Genomic DNA, 18,112 nt, shown 5'->3' on the forward strand with positions numbered 1-18,112 from the left:
CGCCGGCATGGGGCCTGGGAACCCCCCTCCCCCTCAAAGTCCCTCCGCGGTGCACCTAGACCAAGGGATGAGAACACACACACACACACTCACACACATGTGCGCCTATTCATACATGCAAATCGAATCAAATATTCCAGAATGGTATTGAACAATTGAAAAAAAAGACAACAACATCTCCGAAAACATTCACAGCTATTTGCAGAAATCAATAGAGTGGCGAGTACTATCATTTTTTTAATTTATTGCACTTGCATAACAAAGGGTGATTTTCACTTTATTTTCAGTTGGTTCTCTAAAAGCTAGTCACAACTGCCTCTACTAGCCTGCCTACACTGACTGAAGTACCACCACTGCGATCTGCGGTTGTGTGTGCATCCTTGCCGTTCGACAAGTTTCACAAAGCTGGTCGGTACGGTGAACTCGAACTTCCACCTTAAAATTCTGGGTTCAGCCCGCCGCGAGGGTAGGCAACCCATCGTGCACGCAAACCACTGCGAGAGCGTTGCGGACCAGTGGCGCGCTCTCTGGGCGGTCCGGGAACTAGGCGAACTGGGCAACGCGGGGAGGGGGGCGGCACAGCTGTTCAGCTCTGTTGTGCAGTTGTCATTTGTCAGGTGGGCTGTTATGCTCTTGGACAGGTTGCGTGTGCGTGTTTTTCCTTGTGGAGGTCTCCCTGTTCAGTGAGGTTGACTCTTTGAACCTGTGTGGGTGGGCGAGCTCCCGACGAACGGCATCATGCAGAGCGTCATCAACTCGGTGAAGGGCACAGCGCTGGGCGTCGCGGAATATCTCGCTCCAGTCCTTAAGGTGGGTGCACTGTGCACGGTGGTCTCCACCGTCTCCACGTCCAGTGCCCCGTCTTCGTCCTCGTCTTCCCTGGCTCGGGCTCTGGCACCACCACTGTAGCCTGCTACTGTACTGCCCAGTAATTTAACGGTCTCTTAAGCTCTCTTGAATCCACGTCATTGCAGAGATCTAATCTGCAGTAAACATAACCTGTCAGTGACAAAGGTTTGTGTGTCTAGTACTGCTGGAAGATGACGTTGGTCTTGTTTTGCCTTTTTGGCAAGCTGCTTTATGTCAAACTTGTATACTTTCACTCCTTTTGATCCAGAATTTTTAGCCTTGTTTGCAATCTTGTCTCTAATGAGTGAATATTTCTTTTACCTCCCCAGGAATCTAAGTTTAGAGAGACTGGAGTATTGACTCCTGAAGAGTTTGTTGCTGCCGGAGACCATTTAGTTCATCAGTGCCCTACTTGGCAATGGGCAACGGGTGACGAAGCCCGAGTCAAAAGTTACCTCCCTCCAAACAAGCAATTTTTAATCACAAGGAGTGTGCCCTGCTCTCGAAGATGTAAACAGGTACTGTCTGCAACCTGCAAATCATTATGTTTACTTAGATAGATATCTTTACTAATGATGTTTGCTTCTTCTCTCGTAGATGGAGTACTGTGATGACCATGAAAAAATTATTGAGGGTGATGATTCCGATGGCGGTTGGGTGGATACCCACCACTATGCGGGTCTTGACGAAAAAGTTTCTGAGATGACACTGGATGTCAAGGTTTGTATGAATATGCTTTCATTCTAATGTGTAATTAGGTCAAGAAATAATGTGCACTGTTTTCATTGTCTTGTTTCAGGCTGAGGCAAGTAGTTCAAGCACTGCAAATGCAGGAATCACTGAGAGAGATAATGATGACGACGATGATGAAGGAGAAGCTGCCGACATGGAAGAGTTTGAGGAAAGTGGCCTATTGGATGAAAATGACAAGGTTAGAAGTTTGATGAGATTTGATATTTTTGTGGTTGTCTAGATCACATTTCTCGTTTCTCATTTTGTTTCTGTATGTCTATAGGCCACATTAGACACAACGCAGATTAGCAAAGCTGAAAACCCATTGCCTACAACCTTGTCAAGTACAGATGATGATATTATTCGCACTCGTACCTATGACTTGCACATCACATATGACAAATATTACCAAACACCCAGGCTTTGGCTTACTGGTTATGATGAAGTAAGTGATCACAATTCTCTGAATGTGAACTCTTTGAAAGTCCCCTTTATGATTTGAATTCTATATTTTATAATTTTCAGAGTCACAAGCCTCTTAATGTAGAAGAAATGTATGAAGATGTTAGTCAAGACCATGCAAAGAAAACAGTGACAATGGAGACACATCCACACCTTCCAGGCCCCTCCATGGCATCTGTCCATCCTTGTCGGTGAGTTCAATGTTCTGTAGCTTGCCTCTTTTTCTGATCGTACTTCAAGCATACTGCTACAGCCCATTTATTTCAGGCATGCCGAGGTAATGAAAAAAATTATTGAAACTGTTATGGAGGGAGGTGGTGAGCTTGGTGTTCACATGTACCTCATCATTTTCTTGAAGTTTGTTCAATCTGTCATTCCAACTATTGAATATGATTATACACAGAATTTTACAATGTAAAGAGAAGTTTTAATCTGCACAAAGTTTACATCTATTTTACGATGCATCACAAAAAAAATATCTAAAACTCTTGACCCATGTTCAATGGTGATGTAAATTGCTTCATTCAACTTTAGCTATAAGAAAATTATTGGGCATCAATTTCAATCCATAAAGCAATCCATTTAAGCAGTTAAAAGTAGTAAGCCAAGTGTAAATCCTTGAGACCTGAGATTAAGTGGCACTGTATGTAATATGGCCCTTGAAAAATGTGATGAATAAAAAAGCCAAGTTGCAAGATGTTTTCAACTAGTCTTCTTCATTAATTCCTTGATTAACAATGATTGATATTGTTATGCAAACAAATTTTCAGTATAATCAACAACAAAAAACAAAAGGTATAAACATTAAATCTAGATAATAATAATATTATATATAATACATGTATATATAAATTTTCTTCATATCAATTTTCGTACTGAGATGCTGATGAGAATTATGGTACCTGAAAATCACAACATAATAAATTAGGTGGTCGGCAAAGATCAGTCCTCATAGTAAGAAACTACAGATAAGATCTAAAATCTACCTGAGACATGTGGGATGACATTAAATCTGCTACAAGTTGGAGTTGGTTCACATCAGAAGAGGCGACAAATCTTAATTTTTGACCATCTTCAGTTGTAAATTCTATATGCTGTCCGACATCACCATCAGAATCCACAACACCAACTCCTGAATGTTCCTGTAGTAAAATAATAGTATTACCAAACCATATAAGTGACAAAAATGTCAAATTGTGAGGGTGTCAAAGGCTTTTTCCTACCACAATTAAACCATCGCCAACACAAGCCAAGCTCTTGCCGCCAAGGTCATTGCCAATGTGCAAGTGACTGGTTGGGACAGACACATCTGCACCTGGGAAACCTGTGGAGATTGGATGACCTTCAGCAGTTGTTAATTGAACAGGGATGGCTCTACCATCTTCTGTGGTCACCATTAACGACTGCCCATCGGGTGTTGTAATCTGAAAATTTGAGTAATAAGAGTTAATATAATGCAATTGGAGGAAGTTGGATCACACCCTCTGACTGAGTGCAGTAAGCTTCAATCTTACCTGAAGTTGGCTTCCATCCTGCATTGTAAAATGGATTGGATTTCCTTCCTCATCAGTGACAGGCACACCCTGGGGTGCAATAAGATGACCAAGGTCCAGTGTCGTATCTCCAACAACTGCATCACCAAACTGAGTAGTATCATCTCCAGCGGACAAAAGTTTTAAATCCTGAGAACAACCAAATGAACGTTACATTTACACTAAACACTAATGAGTAGAATGAAAAAAAAAAAAAAAAAAAAACACAAAAAAAACTTACATCTGAAGCACTTCCTGCCACATCATCAACTATGTGCAAAGTGTGAGACTCTGAGGGATCGTCTGGATCCTGATAGGACACATAAATGATTTGTTGAACAGCTTCACCATCTTCATTGACACTTGTCACTCCTGAGGGCCCTGGCACTAATCCGACCATCTCATCAGAACCTGCAGTGCCACCCAGCTCCTCAGGCATTTGTTGTCTGATAATATTCCACACCGCTCGATCCATAGGCAGTGTATTTCCAAGAGGAACCTTGTTATTCTCCCTGTGCACCTAAATTAATTTAGAAACAAAATATTTTCAAGTGATGGGATGCATGACATTTTTTTAAGCACATAAATAAAAACCACTTGGACATTTTCTTTCAAGCACTGGTCTAATATAAATTACCTTTTTGTGTTTGGTGAGGTTTGAGCAATCAGCAAACGATTTTCCACATACATTGCAGGAATAAGGTTTCTCACCTATAAAGAAAATGTTAATCAAAAGACCAGAAGGACACGATGGTAGAGGTATAAGCAAAGAATTGGATCTCATCTGACCTGTGTGCAAACGCATGTGCTTCTTTAAGGCCCATTGCTCAGTAAAACCACGAGTGCAAAAATTGCACCTGAATGGCTTTTCTCCCTTATGTCTTCTTGTGTGGCATTTCCAAGTGTCTTTGTGCAAGAATGACTTTCCACAATATTCACATTTCCAGGGCCTCTCTCCAGTATGCCGTTTCACATGAAGCTTAAACTGAAAAATTGAGGCAGGAAATAAAAAACTGATGGTACAACCGAAAGTAAAACAGTATTCATATGCAATGTTTTTTCCTACCTGTGATGATGTTGTGAACTTCCGTCCACAATAGTCACAGCAGAAAGGCTTTTCTCCAGAATGAATACGAAGGTGTTCCTGAAGATTTCCATTCTGAGAGAATTTCTTTTGGCAAACGTGACACTCATAAGGTTTGTGGCCTGTTCCAAAAAAGGGAATCAATGAAAGAAAAATGCTCAGGAGTGTGAAAACAGCAGCCACACGAATTTATCCAAACCTGCATGCCATCTGTAATGCAATGTAAGGCTTGTTTTGTGGGCAAATTGATGCCCACAAAGATCACAGAAGAATTTCTTCTCCCCTGTGTGAGTAGACTGGTGATTCAACCAATTGGCTTTGGTTTTAAAACTACTGCCACAGTCACCGCATACATAAGGTCTACAAGTGGAAAAGTTCAGTTAGTTGGAGATTAAAAAGATCGGTTAGAGCTTGACTAACTGTGTTACAAAACAAAACTGTCTACATTTACCTGTCTTCCGAATGGACGAGCTGGTGCCTTTGCAGAAGTTGCTTATGCTTGAAACCTTTACCACACTTGCTGCAGACAAAGCGACGACCATCATTGTGCTCAGCCTCTTTGTGGTACAGAACAGAACTAGGATGGTTAAGGACTTTTCCACATATATCACATTCGTAACCACCCTTTCCATCAGATTTTGCCTCTGTGGTGCCGGAACTTGAAGGTTGTTCAGAATTTCCAGTGTCATGTTGAGATTTAATGTGATACTTGAGGCTAGATTGGTAAGGGAAAGTCATAGGGCACAGCTGACACTTGTATGGCTTATCATTCTCATGGACAGTTTGTAAATGAACCTATGAAGGGGAGAGATGATACAAAATATAGGATAGGTACACAAAAAGCTTTTGTAAAACTAAAAAAAAAAGCACGTAAGTTCTACCTCAAAATCTTCCTTAGTAAGAAATTCTTTATTGCATTTGTCACAATGCAAACTATTTTCACCAGATCCATCATCTTTTTTCACTTCCATAGGAGCTTCAATAACAACTTTAAGAAAAAGAAAGAACCACACAGATTAATGAATATGAAGCGGATATGAAAAATTATACTATTCCAAAGTCTTACCTTCACCACTGTGCTCAAGTGTTTTATGGTGCAAGTCTAAGTTATCTTTACTATTGAACTGCTTTTGGCAAGTTCCACATTCATATTTGACTCCTTTGTGGTAATTCCTTTGAAGGGAAGAGGAGAATGAGCAATGCTACCAACTAGTAGATACCATAAACACAATGTTTAAAAATGATGACCACCTACTTGTGGTGTGTATATCTGCTGCGGTGCTGGAAACCTCTGCCACAGACTTCACACTCATAGTTTATTTTGCGTTTCTTGGAATTACGAGGACGGCCTCGGCCGCGGCCACGATTAACAATGACAAGTTCACCCAGGCCCCCATCAGGTGTCTCTAGGTGTCCTATGACTTCTGTGAGAATTTTTACAACATATATAAAATTTTTGCTGCAGTCAATCATTATGACATCTACTTATTTGGAAGAGACAAAAATTTGAAACTTACCATCTTTGGTTGATTGAGCAGGGCGAGAGCTATCCATGTTAGCTTTACCCCCTTCATCGTCATCTTCATCAATTACTCCTTCTTCACGGAATATTCTTTCAAGCTCCTTGCCCTGCACAGCTTCCATGAATCTTGAAAAGAAAAAAAAAGAAAAAATTGTCGTTTAAACCAAATTACAGCAGCAGACTGTTACATCCTTCATGAAATAAACAGAACAAACCCCACTAGGGTTTAAAATGTTCATTACCTGCGGGGAATTTTTTTCTTGCGTCTTCTGCGGCCTTCTCCTTCTTCCTCTCCATCATCATCCATATCATCCTGTTCCATAGATTCGTTCAACATTTGCTCATTGTCCTTCTCGGCAATGGAAGAGGCCTCCACCGCGGGCATTTGCTCTGGGTCTGGACGCTGCTTGGGTGGTCTTCCACGTTTTCTCTTTGGTTTTTCTAACCCTTCCATTTTTAAAGAAAGGCTGTGTCCCGCTGTGAAGATAGTCCCACCAGGCACTGAAAGAGTAAGACAAAATGTCCAATAATGTCAGCATAATATTACATTTGAAAGAGGTGAGAGAAAACAGCTATACACATAACTTACAATGAATTAATATCTGGGCTTCAGTTCCATCTTCTGCTGTAATTGTTTCTGGAATGATTATATCTTGACCCTGAGCTATCCGCAATCTCTCTTTATCCAATTTTTTTTGAAGCTCCACCTGGAAATACAAAATTGAATTACACTCTGCGCTGGGATGAAAACAATATACACGAACAAACAGCTTTAGGAGTGACGTGATAGTGAGACTTACCTGCTGTTTCCACAGCTCTCGCAGCTTCTGTTGCCCATCCACAACATGATCCAGAAATGCTTTGGTGGAATGCAACTGCAGATTGCACGGTGGGCATATCGTACGGGGTAGTTTCCCATCATCGGCTATCTGTTTCAAAATATCCAAGAAGACATTACAATTTATAAAATAAAAAACATACATTATTCAAGCATTAGAAATAAAGACAGTTGCACTAAAAACTTTTGCCAGGAAGAGAATGAGTAGGGTCATTGAGTATCAGTGCAAAATGTAAAATTTGAAGAGACACAAGATGTAAACAAACCTGACACCAACATTGGTTCGCCGGTTCGGTGCATGGACAAGAAAAACAATGAGAAAGATTACCTCGTGATCAGAACATAAGGGGAAGGAGGACTGCCCTGCGAGGCATTCTAGGTTAGAGACAACTTAAGCAGCAACTTTTCATTTAATTATAAGTTCCAAAATCACCAATGCTAGTTAACTTGATTTAAGCAGTGAGGCAGACGAATTTAGTGCAACTGAAATCAGTGAAGCCTCCATTTTGAAGTCCGGAGGGATCAAGTGAAATTCTTATGGAAAGAAAACAAAACATACCTGAAGTGGAAGGTAATTGTTAACCACGGAACTGAGAGTTTCTCCATTTTCGTCGGGAGAATACAATAAGGTTGCACTTGAATTTTCAACAGCACAAAGTCTACATATCATAGAATTGTACAACTCTACCTCCATCTTGAGTCTTGTGCCTTGAAAAGAGTTGCGTAGTTAGTTATTGGCTTGTGTTTAAGGCTGCTGTTTGCACTCATCCAGTGTTTCTAGGTGGGCGGAAGGTACTATTTTCTCAATAATCCTCTTCTTAGGCAGATCTTTGGCTCATTTCGATCGTGAAATAAACTGCCCGCGGCCGTTTCCGGCACCTCTAAATTCTAAAGCCAATTTTTGCCGTGAAATGAGTTGTGGGCGGTTTCGGGTCACAAGTTGGTCAAAGCGGACGACGCGTCGCGTCGACACATCGAGTCCAGTAACCGTTCCCTCCATTTGAAATTTTGGAGGTAAACCGGCCGTGTAGCCTGCTGCTGCTATGATAATAAATTCGGCGTTTGATGTCTGTTTATTTTGATTTGTAAGTTCCTTTTCTCCAAGGTAATCAGTAAATGTTGTGCCCTTATATTAATTATACTCATATTTGGTCTTGCCTTGTATTGTACTTCAATCAAATGAATGTCAGTCGGCTGTCATACACGTCACTATGTTCATTGATCCAGTTTCTAGTCCGTTACACCCATTTCATATTTTAAACCTTGATTCTTGTAATTCATGATAAACTTTTTTTACCTTATTTTTTTTATCTTCTTGTAATCGTAAGTCTTAATATGCTCTCACGTCAATGGACAAGTTCTCTGATTCATTCCCTGCATCACTCTTTCATCTAATTTAAAGCCTATAATAGATTGTTGTCATTCAGTCTTTGCCTTTGTTACAGGTTAAGTTTATCATGGAGCCTGTGCTTGCTACTGCAGTGCCAACAGTGATTCTTCCGAAGCTTCCACAACATGTCTGTGACATTCTATTTGCAAGCGAGGAAAACACAGCCGACAACGATGGCAAAGTCAGTTATTCAGATGCAGCGTATTTCTTGATGTCATGTATGAATATTTATTTACCACATTGTGTTTGTATTCCTTGAAGGTTTCTGGGATTTTCCACTTTGAAGGAAAAGATATTAGAATCAATAATTCTTTCAAGAGAAAGAGATGCGACAGTTTTACGAGTCCTGTAAGTCATTTTCATTTCCATGTTGAAATTAGCCCACAGTTGAAGCTTGTTTTGCCTGTAATTTTTGCTTTTAGCCTTATCTGCAAGTGTTTCCCAATACCTCAAGTGATGATAGCGGCTTCGGGACTGAAGATGGTTCTGAATATTCTAAAGAGGACTTAGGTATCAAAAAAAGAGTGCCACGTTGGAAAGGAGCTGATGAACATGGAGAGTATGAAGTCCAGAAAGTTGTGGATCACCGCTTTGACAAAGCAAGTAAACGTCATATCATTGTTGCTGTCCAATCTAGGACTTTGTCAGTTCCTTTATACCATGTCTTTTCTTTCCAGGATGGTGCAGATCAGTTTTTTGTAAAATGGCTGGGCTGGGGGAGTCAATCCAACACTTGGGAGCCTCTTAAAAATTTAAACTGTCATGAAAAGTTAAATGATTTCATGAAAAAGTTTATTTTAGATATCCTGTTTGTCAAATGGTGCGTTACTGTTTGGTTTTTTTTTTTATTTATTTATTTTTATGACTGTTAAGTTATGTGTGTGTACCTGCATTATCCAGGAGACCACTTCCAAGCTGCAAAACCCTTCTGGCAACCACATATAGATCTATCATAGAGCAATGGGTGCGAAACACTCCTAAAGCACTTTATTTGAAAAAATTAAGTGGTGGCTTTAATCAAAAGGGATTGGCAGTGTCGACTCTCTCAAAGATGCTTAATGATGCAGTCCATACCAAATGTCTCAAAAGTCGAGAGGAAATGGTTGATTGCATCAAGAACCACTGTGCACTGTTACGGATGAAAGAAGTCCGCAAAGAGCAACTGGAGCTTATGAAGGTCCTTTAATATGCCTTGTATAGCATCAGATATTTTCATTTTAATTTATTAAATACTTACATGCACCTTACAGCTGTGGGAAGACAATTTGAACAGTGTAGGACCTGGTGGGCTAAGTGTTGAAAATCAGGTGGATCTGGAAGGCCCACCAAAAGACTTCATGTATATCACTCAAAATATTGTGAGTAGTAATTGTCATTAATTTATGAAAAATTTTCATTGTATGTTCAAATGTTATTTTTAGTCTCGTTCAATTTCAGACCGGCCCAGGGGTTAATAGCTGTATGCTTATTGGCCAGGTCGCTGGCTGTGAGTGTACTGAAGAATGTGGGACTCACGAAACTTGTTGTCCGAATATGGCTGGAGTTGATTGGGCCTACTCAGCTCTCAGTCGTCTCATTGTTTCTCCTCGAAGTGGAATTTTTGAATGTAACAGATTTTGCTCATGTGGACCTGATTGTCCAAACAGAGTAGTGCAAAGAGGTAGAAAAGTACGACACCAAAAATATTTCTTTTAGATTGGTAATATGGTTTGTCTACACTGACACTAGACCTATATGTGACATCAACTTTCAGGTCAAATTGACCATTTTTCGGACCGCAAATGGAAGAGGTTGGGGTCTTAAGGCTGGTGAGCGCATTGAGAGGGGAGCTTTTCTTACCACTTATTTGGGAGAAATCATTACCAGTGAGGAAGCTGCTGCTCGTGATGTCAACTATGGTGAGATTATCCTAATATTTCCACGCATGTTCCAGAAAGTCCAGTTCTTAAAATTTCTTGCAATATCCTCTGTTTCAGAGAAAACTGGATTGTCATACCTCTTTGATCTGGATATGATGGACCCAGAAGAGGCCCCCATTTTCACCATTGATGCCATGAAGTGTGGCAATGAGTCCCACTTCATCAATCACAGCGTATGCCTTTTTCATATATTAAATAATTTCTGTTGTGTTCATGTACAGCATCAACATAGCTTCCTTCACACCCCATTTTATCTTTTACAGTGCAATCCCAATGCTCATGTGGCAGGAGTGTGGATAGAAACCAATGACCCAGCAATACCTCTCTTAGCACTTTTTGCAAAGAGATCCATTAAAAAAGGAGAAGAAATAACATTTAACTATCAAGGTACAAACCATTACTTTCACTGTTTTGCAAAGTGTCTCCGTGTTTCAAATTTTGAACCCTTCATAAATTACTTTCAGGCGACCAAGATCCGCGGTTTAGAGGAATTGACAACATGAACAATGATCCTTCAGACCCAAACAAGCCAAAACGTAAAAAAGCCAAAAGATGCAAATGTGGATCTAGGTTTTGCAAAGGGTTTTACTTTTAAATACAGATGCTCTGTTACTCTTTTTAGGGGAAGGGAATTTGAGCAATTATTAGTGTATAGATATTTAACAATGGGCTATTTTCTTATGACCTGAAAATGTATATAGTTTTTATATAGGTGTAGAAACAAAGATACTTATTTAAATTTTGAATTATTTTTTTCTGGATGTGTATCTTTTGTGGTACAAGAAATGAAATCAATCACCTATGTCCCATGACCATGGTCATGCATACGAGAGTGGATCATGGATCCCCCTGTAGAAGTCATGAACTTTGTCAGATGTATTCTTTTTTCATCGCTTTATTCAAGTGCAATAATAAATTTTAACTTCATGTACATGTTCTTATGTTTTCAATTTGTTTCCAATCAACCAACATCATTGGTGTATGTGATGTAGCATTAGAATGAGGAATCAAAGGGATGGGGGGGTCTACCTACTGAATGACCAAAGAAAGCAACAAACATTTAGAAATTATTTCATCTTTATTTTGAAAAATCCTTGAAGAGTCCAACAACATGTTGCTGTACCTTCAACCTTCATTCTCAAAGCACCGATGTTTCCCTGTCTTGGCACAATTGCAGAACAGCAAATAACTCGATGTTTATAAAACATGTATTTGAACACAGGGGTAGCCCAATGAGAAAGCAGCACATTCTTTTTGACCTTTTCCAAAATAAGGTTGGACCTTAGAAGACTTTCATTGATTGAATTTGCCTACAAAGACAAAGAATTATTTGAAGTTTTTGGTACAATACCATACAGCTGAAAGACTTTCTGTAGTAACTCCATACCTATAATTGCAATAATATTTAGAAGGAGGGAGAGCAAAACACAGAAGACTTGTTTGAAAAGGGGAAGAAAAGACATAGAACTTTTTTCATGATGTCTCATGTCTTAACTGATACAGTCTATCTTGCTACTAAAACGAGGGGCATGTAACTAACAAGCCCTTCCAGTACATGGTGCTTCCACGCAAAGAAAAGATTTGAGTCCATAATTGTGTCGCTGCAGCAGAGCTACAGCTTTTTAAAGCTGTTAGTTCAGACTTTCCCTTCATAACTCGAATACAGTGTGAGTTAGAATAGAAAAAGAAAACATCAAAAATATTTTCAAAACACACTCTAATTAATCAATTTAGTTCTAAATGTAGGAAAACCTAAGAGTCATTTCAATTTTCTTATTGACTTTCATGGTTTAGGGGGCACTTCACTGATTGATTTGAGCATTTGAAACCCAAACAATAAAAACTCAAGGTTTAGAAAATTTTCATGTACAAAATTCCCAATTTATTTGATGAAGTCATACCAAATAGTAATAGCTGCAAGTCTCACTGCTACACCGTGCAGTTAAAAACACATAGCTAATAGTTTCAAAGATACTGCACCTTACTCCCTTACCACAATACTACATGGACCAAAGCAAATATGGGCGAGTGTCTCCACATGAATAAATATAAAAAGTTACATGACAAGACAGTTGAAGGTTATAAATAAGAGGTGATCTCCCACAAGAAATTCTCTTGAATAATTACTTTGGAAGGTAAAACAATTTATGTACAGTGGTCGACATCTGCGTACACAGGTCGCAAAATTGTATCATTGAAAGTTTGTAATTGTATATCATTGTAAAAAAAGAAAAAGCATTACTTCAAGCGGAATAAATTGTGCTTTGCAGTTGACACAGAACTTTGAATTAAGAGCATAGACACAGTTGAATTCACACAAAACAGAATTACTCAATGCCACACCAGTTGGCCTTTTCATCATGTTCAATAATAAAATAAGGAAACTTCTGAATATATACAGTATAAAAATTAAAAACATTCAGAACACAGACACTTGACTCAATTATTTTAAATACAAAAATAAATCGGCAAGCAATTCTTTAACTTCTGGCTGTCAAACAAGTTCTTCATGAAAGTTTCAATGGCGCAGTTTTCCAACATCCATCAATACTGCCAATAGAAAAGAAACTGGTGTTCAAATAATTTATACGATCTTTCTTACATATTCATGAAAGGAGCTCTTTGAACCATGAAGTTCCATGTCCATAAAACTGATGTGACTAATAACTAGAACCTTGCCTGCAATTTTAGGTAATTTCATGAGAAAACTGATCCAAAAAGAGGAGGAAAAGATCCCTTATGGGCGAGAGGCTAAGAAGGTGACAGTCAGTCAGCACTGAATAATTGTGAATCATCAATACTAACACTCAGTTGGTAGAGACAAGTCCACTAATGAGTCATAGGAAAATGATAAACTTTAAATATAAATATTTGTTTTAATTACAATTAGAGTACAAACAAATGTAAAACCATTTACTCATAGTTATCATACTGTTAACCGCAAAGTAAGCTTTTCTGACAAACAAGGCAAAATTAAAAACTCAGATATACAGCACCTACCAGACAAATAGCAGTCCATCACAGCAGCTAAACAAACATGGGGCTGCTAAAAGTTAACAATTTTGTTCAATTTTTCTGTCTAACCTAACTTTTTTCATACAATACAGATGAAATTAATTGCTATGTGATATTTAACAAATATCAGGGTCTCTTTCCGATGAATCATTGACTAAACTATAGATGAAGCTTCAAATTGATTCTTGGAGCTTTAGAATAAAAATCAATAATAATAATAATAATAATATACAAATCAAAAGAATTTATGATGATGTTATGTATGTCTGGTTGCAACTGCTTGAACTCCATACATTGGCTGCCTCAAACCTTCGGGCAGGAAGTATGCTCAACAAGAGCAAGCCGCACAGCAGACAGCAGGGCAGGCTATTGGCAATCGCATGGCCTACTCTTCTCTCGTATTGTTTAAGAGGAGGAAAAATGAAGTGCCTTACAACAGCCTACACCGTCCCTTCTTCTTCTTCTTAACCTAAAACACATAGAAATACAATAAGTATCTCGAACAGTGCATCTTTTACTGGCAGTACTTATGTACACTAACCTGAAGAGCAGCTCTAGTTGCAGTCTCAAATACTTCACGAACACCCTCCTTGCTCTTGGCAGAGCATTCCAAGTAAGCAAACGCATTGATCTTTTCAGCCATGTTACGACCTTCCTCTGGCTTCACAGGCTCTTGCTTCATTTTTCCTAGCTCTTTTATTGTGTTAGGGTCATTCCTCAAATCCTATGGGAATAGAAACTTGTGATAACTTGACAGATAAAAACATTAGGACAAAAGAATAATCACCGATTAATTACCTTTTTGTTTCCAACAAGGATAATGGGCACATTGGGGCAGAAATGCTTCACTTCTGGTGTCCATTTCTCAGGAATGTTCTCTAATGAATCAGGTGAATCAATGGAGAAGCACATGAGAATGACATCTGTGTCTGGATATGAAAGTGGTCGCAGTCTGTCATAATCTTCTTGACCAGCTGTATCCCAAAGGGCCAGCTCCACCTGATTCAGATAAAAACATCGATTAAAGTCAGATTTCAACAATAGCTTACAAGAGTAAGAAACAACAGTGCCAGGCAACTGATTTACCTGTTTCCCATCCACTTCAATGTCGGCGACATAGTTTTCAAATACAGTTGGTACGTAGACCTCAGGGAACTGGTCCTTGCTGAATACTATGAGAAGACATGTCTTACCACAGGCACCATCACCTACTATAACCAATTTCTTCCTAATGGCTGCCATGAATTCTGGAACAAAGAAGAACAAAATAAATCAGTGGTTTAAATAAAGTTGTGTAGATGCTTGGTAGAAACTGACGATATAAATTTAACTGAATTTCAAAAATTTTGCTTGTACAGACAACAAATTGGAAGGAAATTACATATTGTAGCTACTAGAACCCTGGAACACATGGCATTGCCATCCCTCACAACTAAATCATGTGGAAGCAGTCATTCAAAGATTTCACTGCAATGCACATGTTAAAAAAAAGTAATAAGAGACATCATGAGGTACTATGAATTAATGAAACAGTGCACAAAAACATTGCACAGATCTATTTTTTTTTTTTACTGTGATTGATTTGTGATAGATGTTCTGTGTAACAGAACTTGTGGTACAAACATGTATAAAAAACTACTAAAACAAGGCAAAAGAAAAAAAAACCATGGCCATAACTCAATCATCCTGCATGACATGTAAGGTACACTTCAAAGGCACTACACAGCATAATATATAAACAAAGGATTGACAGTGCATCATAAATTGTTTACATTCTCTTCACAGTTCAAGCAATGGGTTGCATGTTAGTAAGACTGAAGAGGAGCGAACTGAACCAATTATTTTATAACAGGCTAGAGATGCAGCTTCAATGACTTGTATTAGAGAGGTGCAGGAACATAATGTGGAAGCATCCCGGGAAACCGACACTAAAGACAGTAATTTAAAGAAGTGTCCACATCAAGAAGCCAAAGTACATACTGAATTCCTGATCAAACATAATTGTAATTGACAATTTCAGAGTATATTAATCCTAAGTCACACTCAAACAAAATAAACTTTGATGGTACTGCTCCAACTTTAATTCAAGGGCTATGCACACTATCTATTGCTACAACACTCAATTTGACATTTAATATATGGATGACTGTCACACATAGTACAAAATACAACGTGCATTCTGGCCAAGATCTACCCCACTAATCTACCAGGAGAGGGGAAGCAAAATTTCACAATATGAATCCACAAGATTACACCTTTGCCCCTTACAATTTTCAAACCATTTAAAACTAAATTCAATTATTTGTAGATGTATATGAGGATGAAATTAGATAGAAATATGTAAGAAAAGAAAAATGAACACCAGACATTTTTATGAAGAGGAGTAAAAGACTCATCACGCACATCATTGAAAAAGAACAGGTAACTTTGAAAAGCAAACAATGGACCTTAAGACATTATCTTTTGCCCCTGTATGACATGGCCAGCACTGAGGAGCCAGCTCCTGAACAATACAATACAAAAACCAAAGCTTTTCATATGCAGCATAATACTGATATTTTAATTGAAGATTAAGTTCACAGAGACCTACAGTAGACTTAAATGTCAAGACCCAAAGATCTGAAAACAAGTTTTCTTCCATCATGGCTACTTCAGAGCACACACAATTAAGGTATAGGCGTGATGCGGTGGCACCCTTTGCAATACATGCATGCGTGGTAAGGTGTGCTAGGGACTACAAACTTGGTAAATCTTCAACAACCCAACTCCTGACTGATGGTTGTGAAGCAAATACAAGGACAGGAGCTGTGAAGTGTCAATGCAACAAGAGAACCTGTCTTACCTGACGTAGAGGCATTTCCAGAAGCACAATTCCCAAAAAGGCGGGCAAGATGGTCCATCGAGAAAATGCAAGGAAGTGGTACTTTTCAGTCAATTGAAAGCATCTGAGCAGACCCTAGAAATTTTACCTTATTTAAATTCAACGATTTCAAAGATTTGGCAAATTATTTCAAATGCCAAATTGACTTAGCTCATTGCTACAATCCATTACACACTTGTAACTACAATTTAAGCCCACCTCAGGTGAAAGCTTTTAATCTGAAGCTACTTGTATTGGGATAAGTATAATTAATAATATGGTTGATCTTATCCACATTCTTGGGAAGTGCTGGGATTCTAATCTAGATTAAGCTCTTCACAAAATTAACAATATATACCAAAGAGGAACAGTGTAATGATACGAGAAAATGTGACACAAAATAATAAAGTACATTGAACGGACAGCTTGATAGTAGGACATTTAGTCCTAAATCTAAATTAGCTGCAGTTAAAAGACATTTCCAATCATATAACATACAAAGGAAATAATGCTTTAAAATTTGGTTGCCTTGAAGACATGATTTACTTCCTACTCACAGAACCAAACTTGAATGCCTACTGGGGAGGCGACTCAAGGCTAATAAATAATAATGAAAGGTTAGGAATAGAAGCACGGGAATAGTCGCTACATAATTGCATGTAAGGTACACACAATAATCAGAAATAAAGAAAGAAAAAGTTTTGAAGAATAGAGTAAGGACAAAAACATGAATATTGATGAAAATGAGAGGTAAAGTGGTAAAACATACAGAAACACAAATTCTTGACTTATTGGGTGTGATGGACCTAACCCAACCTAAACAAAATTACACAAACCAATTCAACTGGATGCAGGATAGATACTCTTAGCAATAATAAGCTACAACAAAATTTCGGAGAAGGGGAAATAATGAAATTTTACAAATGAGTAGTGGGTGAAATGAGTGACACGGCGTAACCAAAACGACTACCGTAGCCTAGGCAGGCTACCAGGTTTCCAGCCTAGATAACCAACACCAGTCACTTGGCAAACCATTTACAGTAGGAATGTTTACAAGAGGCGGTCTGAAGGACCAAAAATACTCACAAAGTCTTCTTAACGTGGAATTAACACTACTTTCAACACAGCACAAACCGAAATAGGTAAACAGAACACCGTAAGCCTGATCTGGCAACCGGAAGTCCCAAGACGCATGATATTCCCGGCTCATCAGCTCTTATATCGGAAATTTTTGCACCAAAACATTCTGCTTGTTGCCACAAACCTTACCCGAGCAGTTGTGCGGTCGCTAACTAAAACAAGGAAGGGAAGAGTGGACGATATGCCAAGTATTTACCTCTGATTAACACTCAGACTCGTCACCGAACACAATGGCTGCCGATACAGGCTACAGGCCACACCTCAATCTTAGAGCTTAGGGTGCCTTCTCCGTCTCCGACTCGCCTTCTCCGAGCCGAGCGCGGCGCGTTCAAGGCTGGGGCGTCGGAATAAGAATAACCGTGGTCAAAGATACTGTCCTATTTTGACAGCCCAGAGTGGCCGTCAACTTTTCAACCGACTTTGGTTTCAATTTAAAGAAAGAAATGCCACGGAAAGTGAAGGAATGCCCTGAATCATCCAAACCGAAAACGCTTTTCGGAGAAGTTGCCGGCTCCGCATTTTAGACTTTACGGTCGTTAACTAATGCAAAATACCCGCTTCAGCGATTCAAGGCTGAGTTTTAGAATTATTTAATGCTGTCCCTACCCTTTTAACGCGCAGGTTTCCGTGTATTCTGGCTGTGAAAGTGCTGCTTCGGGTACAGTCGCGCAAAATGTGACCACTGGTTGGTTCAAGAATATCACGCTTCCCCCACCACGCCGGCATCGCCACCCACCTCCCACCCCATCCCACTAATGGAATGTCCATT

General features: G+C 39.1%; 4 protein-coding genes across 14 annotated transcripts; 2 read left to right on the forward strand and 2 right to left on the reverse strand.

Annotated features, from left to right (window-relative positions):
* The first annotated feature begins 583 nt into the window (after nt 1-583).
* Nucleotides 584-2,749, forward strand: LOC117639765 (ubiquitin-like-conjugating enzyme ATG3). Of its 2 annotated transcripts, none has more exons than XM_034375651.1 (7): nt 584-810; nt 1,179-1,367; nt 1,447-1,569; nt 1,649-1,780; nt 1,865-2,026; nt 2,107-2,234; nt 2,311-2,749. In XM_034375651.1, the coding sequence occupies exons 1-7, from the start codon at nt 739-741 to the stop codon at nt 2,459-2,461; spliced, it is 957 nt and encodes a 318-aa protein (XP_034231542.1). In that variant the 5' UTR covers nt 584-738; the 3' UTR covers nt 2,462-2,749. The 2 variants fall into 2 exon arrangements, with proteins under 2 accessions (XP_034231542.1, XP_034231543.1); XM_034375652.1 differs by lacking the exon at nt 584-810 and adding an exon at nt 1,026-1,091.
* LOC117639761 (zinc finger protein 835-like) lies at nt 2,733-7,821 on the reverse strand. Its single transcript, XM_034375643.1, has 18 exons — nt 7,579-7,821; nt 6,982-7,110; nt 6,771-6,888; nt 6,424-6,682; nt 6,177-6,307; nt 5,915-6,083; nt 5,726-5,832; nt 5,541-5,647; nt 5,111-5,454; nt 4,859-5,019; nt 4,642-4,781; nt 4,365-4,560; nt 4,213-4,286; nt 3,817-4,095; nt 3,558-3,725; nt 3,267-3,467; nt 3,030-3,185; nt 2,733-2,945 (listed from the first exon to the last, which is right to left on the reverse strand). Exons 1-18 carry the CDS (start codon nt 7,711-7,713, stop codon nt 2,937-2,939), a joined length of 2,883 nt encoding a protein of 960 aa, XP_034231534.1. The 5' UTR covers nt 7,714-7,821; the 3' UTR covers nt 2,733-2,936.
* Nucleotides 7,303-11,259, forward strand: LOC117639762 (histone-lysine N-methyltransferase SUV39H1-A-like). Of its 6 annotated transcripts, none has more exons than XM_034375647.1 (12): nt 7,303-7,590; nt 8,465-8,590; nt 8,671-8,757; nt 8,832-9,008; nt 9,087-9,229; nt 9,310-9,586; nt 9,660-9,767; nt 9,847-10,077; nt 10,163-10,307; nt 10,386-10,501; nt 10,592-10,715; nt 10,793-11,259. In XM_034375647.1, exons 2-12 carry the CDS (start codon nt 8,477-8,479, stop codon nt 10,921-10,923), a joined length of 1,653 nt encoding a protein of 550 aa, XP_034231538.1. In that variant the 5' UTR covers nt 7,303-7,590; nt 8,465-8,476; the 3' UTR covers nt 10,924-11,259. The 6 variants fall into 6 exon arrangements, with proteins under 6 accessions (XP_034231538.1, XP_034231539.1, XP_034231537.1 ...); XM_034375648.1 differs by lacking the exon at nt 7,303-7,590 and adding an exon at nt 7,730-7,811; XM_034375646.1 differs by lacking the exon at nt 7,303-7,590 and adding an exon at nt 7,782-7,800.
* A 928-nt stretch (nt 11,260-12,187) lies between these two features.
* On the reverse strand, nt 12,188-17,973 carry LOC117639766 (ras-like GTP-binding protein Rho1). 5 transcript variants are annotated; one of them, XM_034375654.1, is made up of 6 exons: nt 17,540-17,799; nt 16,186-16,299; nt 14,430-14,590; nt 14,142-14,342; nt 13,885-14,067; nt 12,188-13,812 (listed from the first exon to the last, which is right to left on the reverse strand). In XM_034375654.1, the coding sequence occupies exons 2-6, from the start codon at nt 16,241-16,243 to the stop codon at nt 13,774-13,776; spliced, it is 642 nt and encodes a 213-aa protein (XP_034231545.1). In that variant the 5' UTR covers nt 16,244-16,299; nt 17,540-17,799; the 3' UTR covers nt 12,188-13,773. The 5 variants fall into 5 exon arrangements, with proteins under 5 accessions (XP_034231545.1, XP_034231549.1, XP_034231547.1 ...); XM_034375658.1 differs by lacking the exons at nt 16,186-16,299; nt 17,540-17,799 and adding an exon at nt 17,950-17,973; XM_034375656.1 differs by lacking the exon at nt 16,186-16,299 and having other exon boundaries at nt 17,473-17,799.
* Nucleotides 17,974-18,112: the final 139 nt, after the last annotated feature.

This window comes from Thrips palmi, unplaced genomic scaffold (genome assembly GCF_012932325.1).
Source record: "Thrips palmi isolate BJ-2018 unplaced genomic scaffold, TpBJ-2018v1 HiC_scaffold_11, whole genome shotgun sequence".
Classification (NCBI taxonomy): domain Eukaryota; kingdom Metazoa; phylum Arthropoda; class Insecta; order Thysanoptera; family Thripidae; genus Thrips; species Thrips palmi.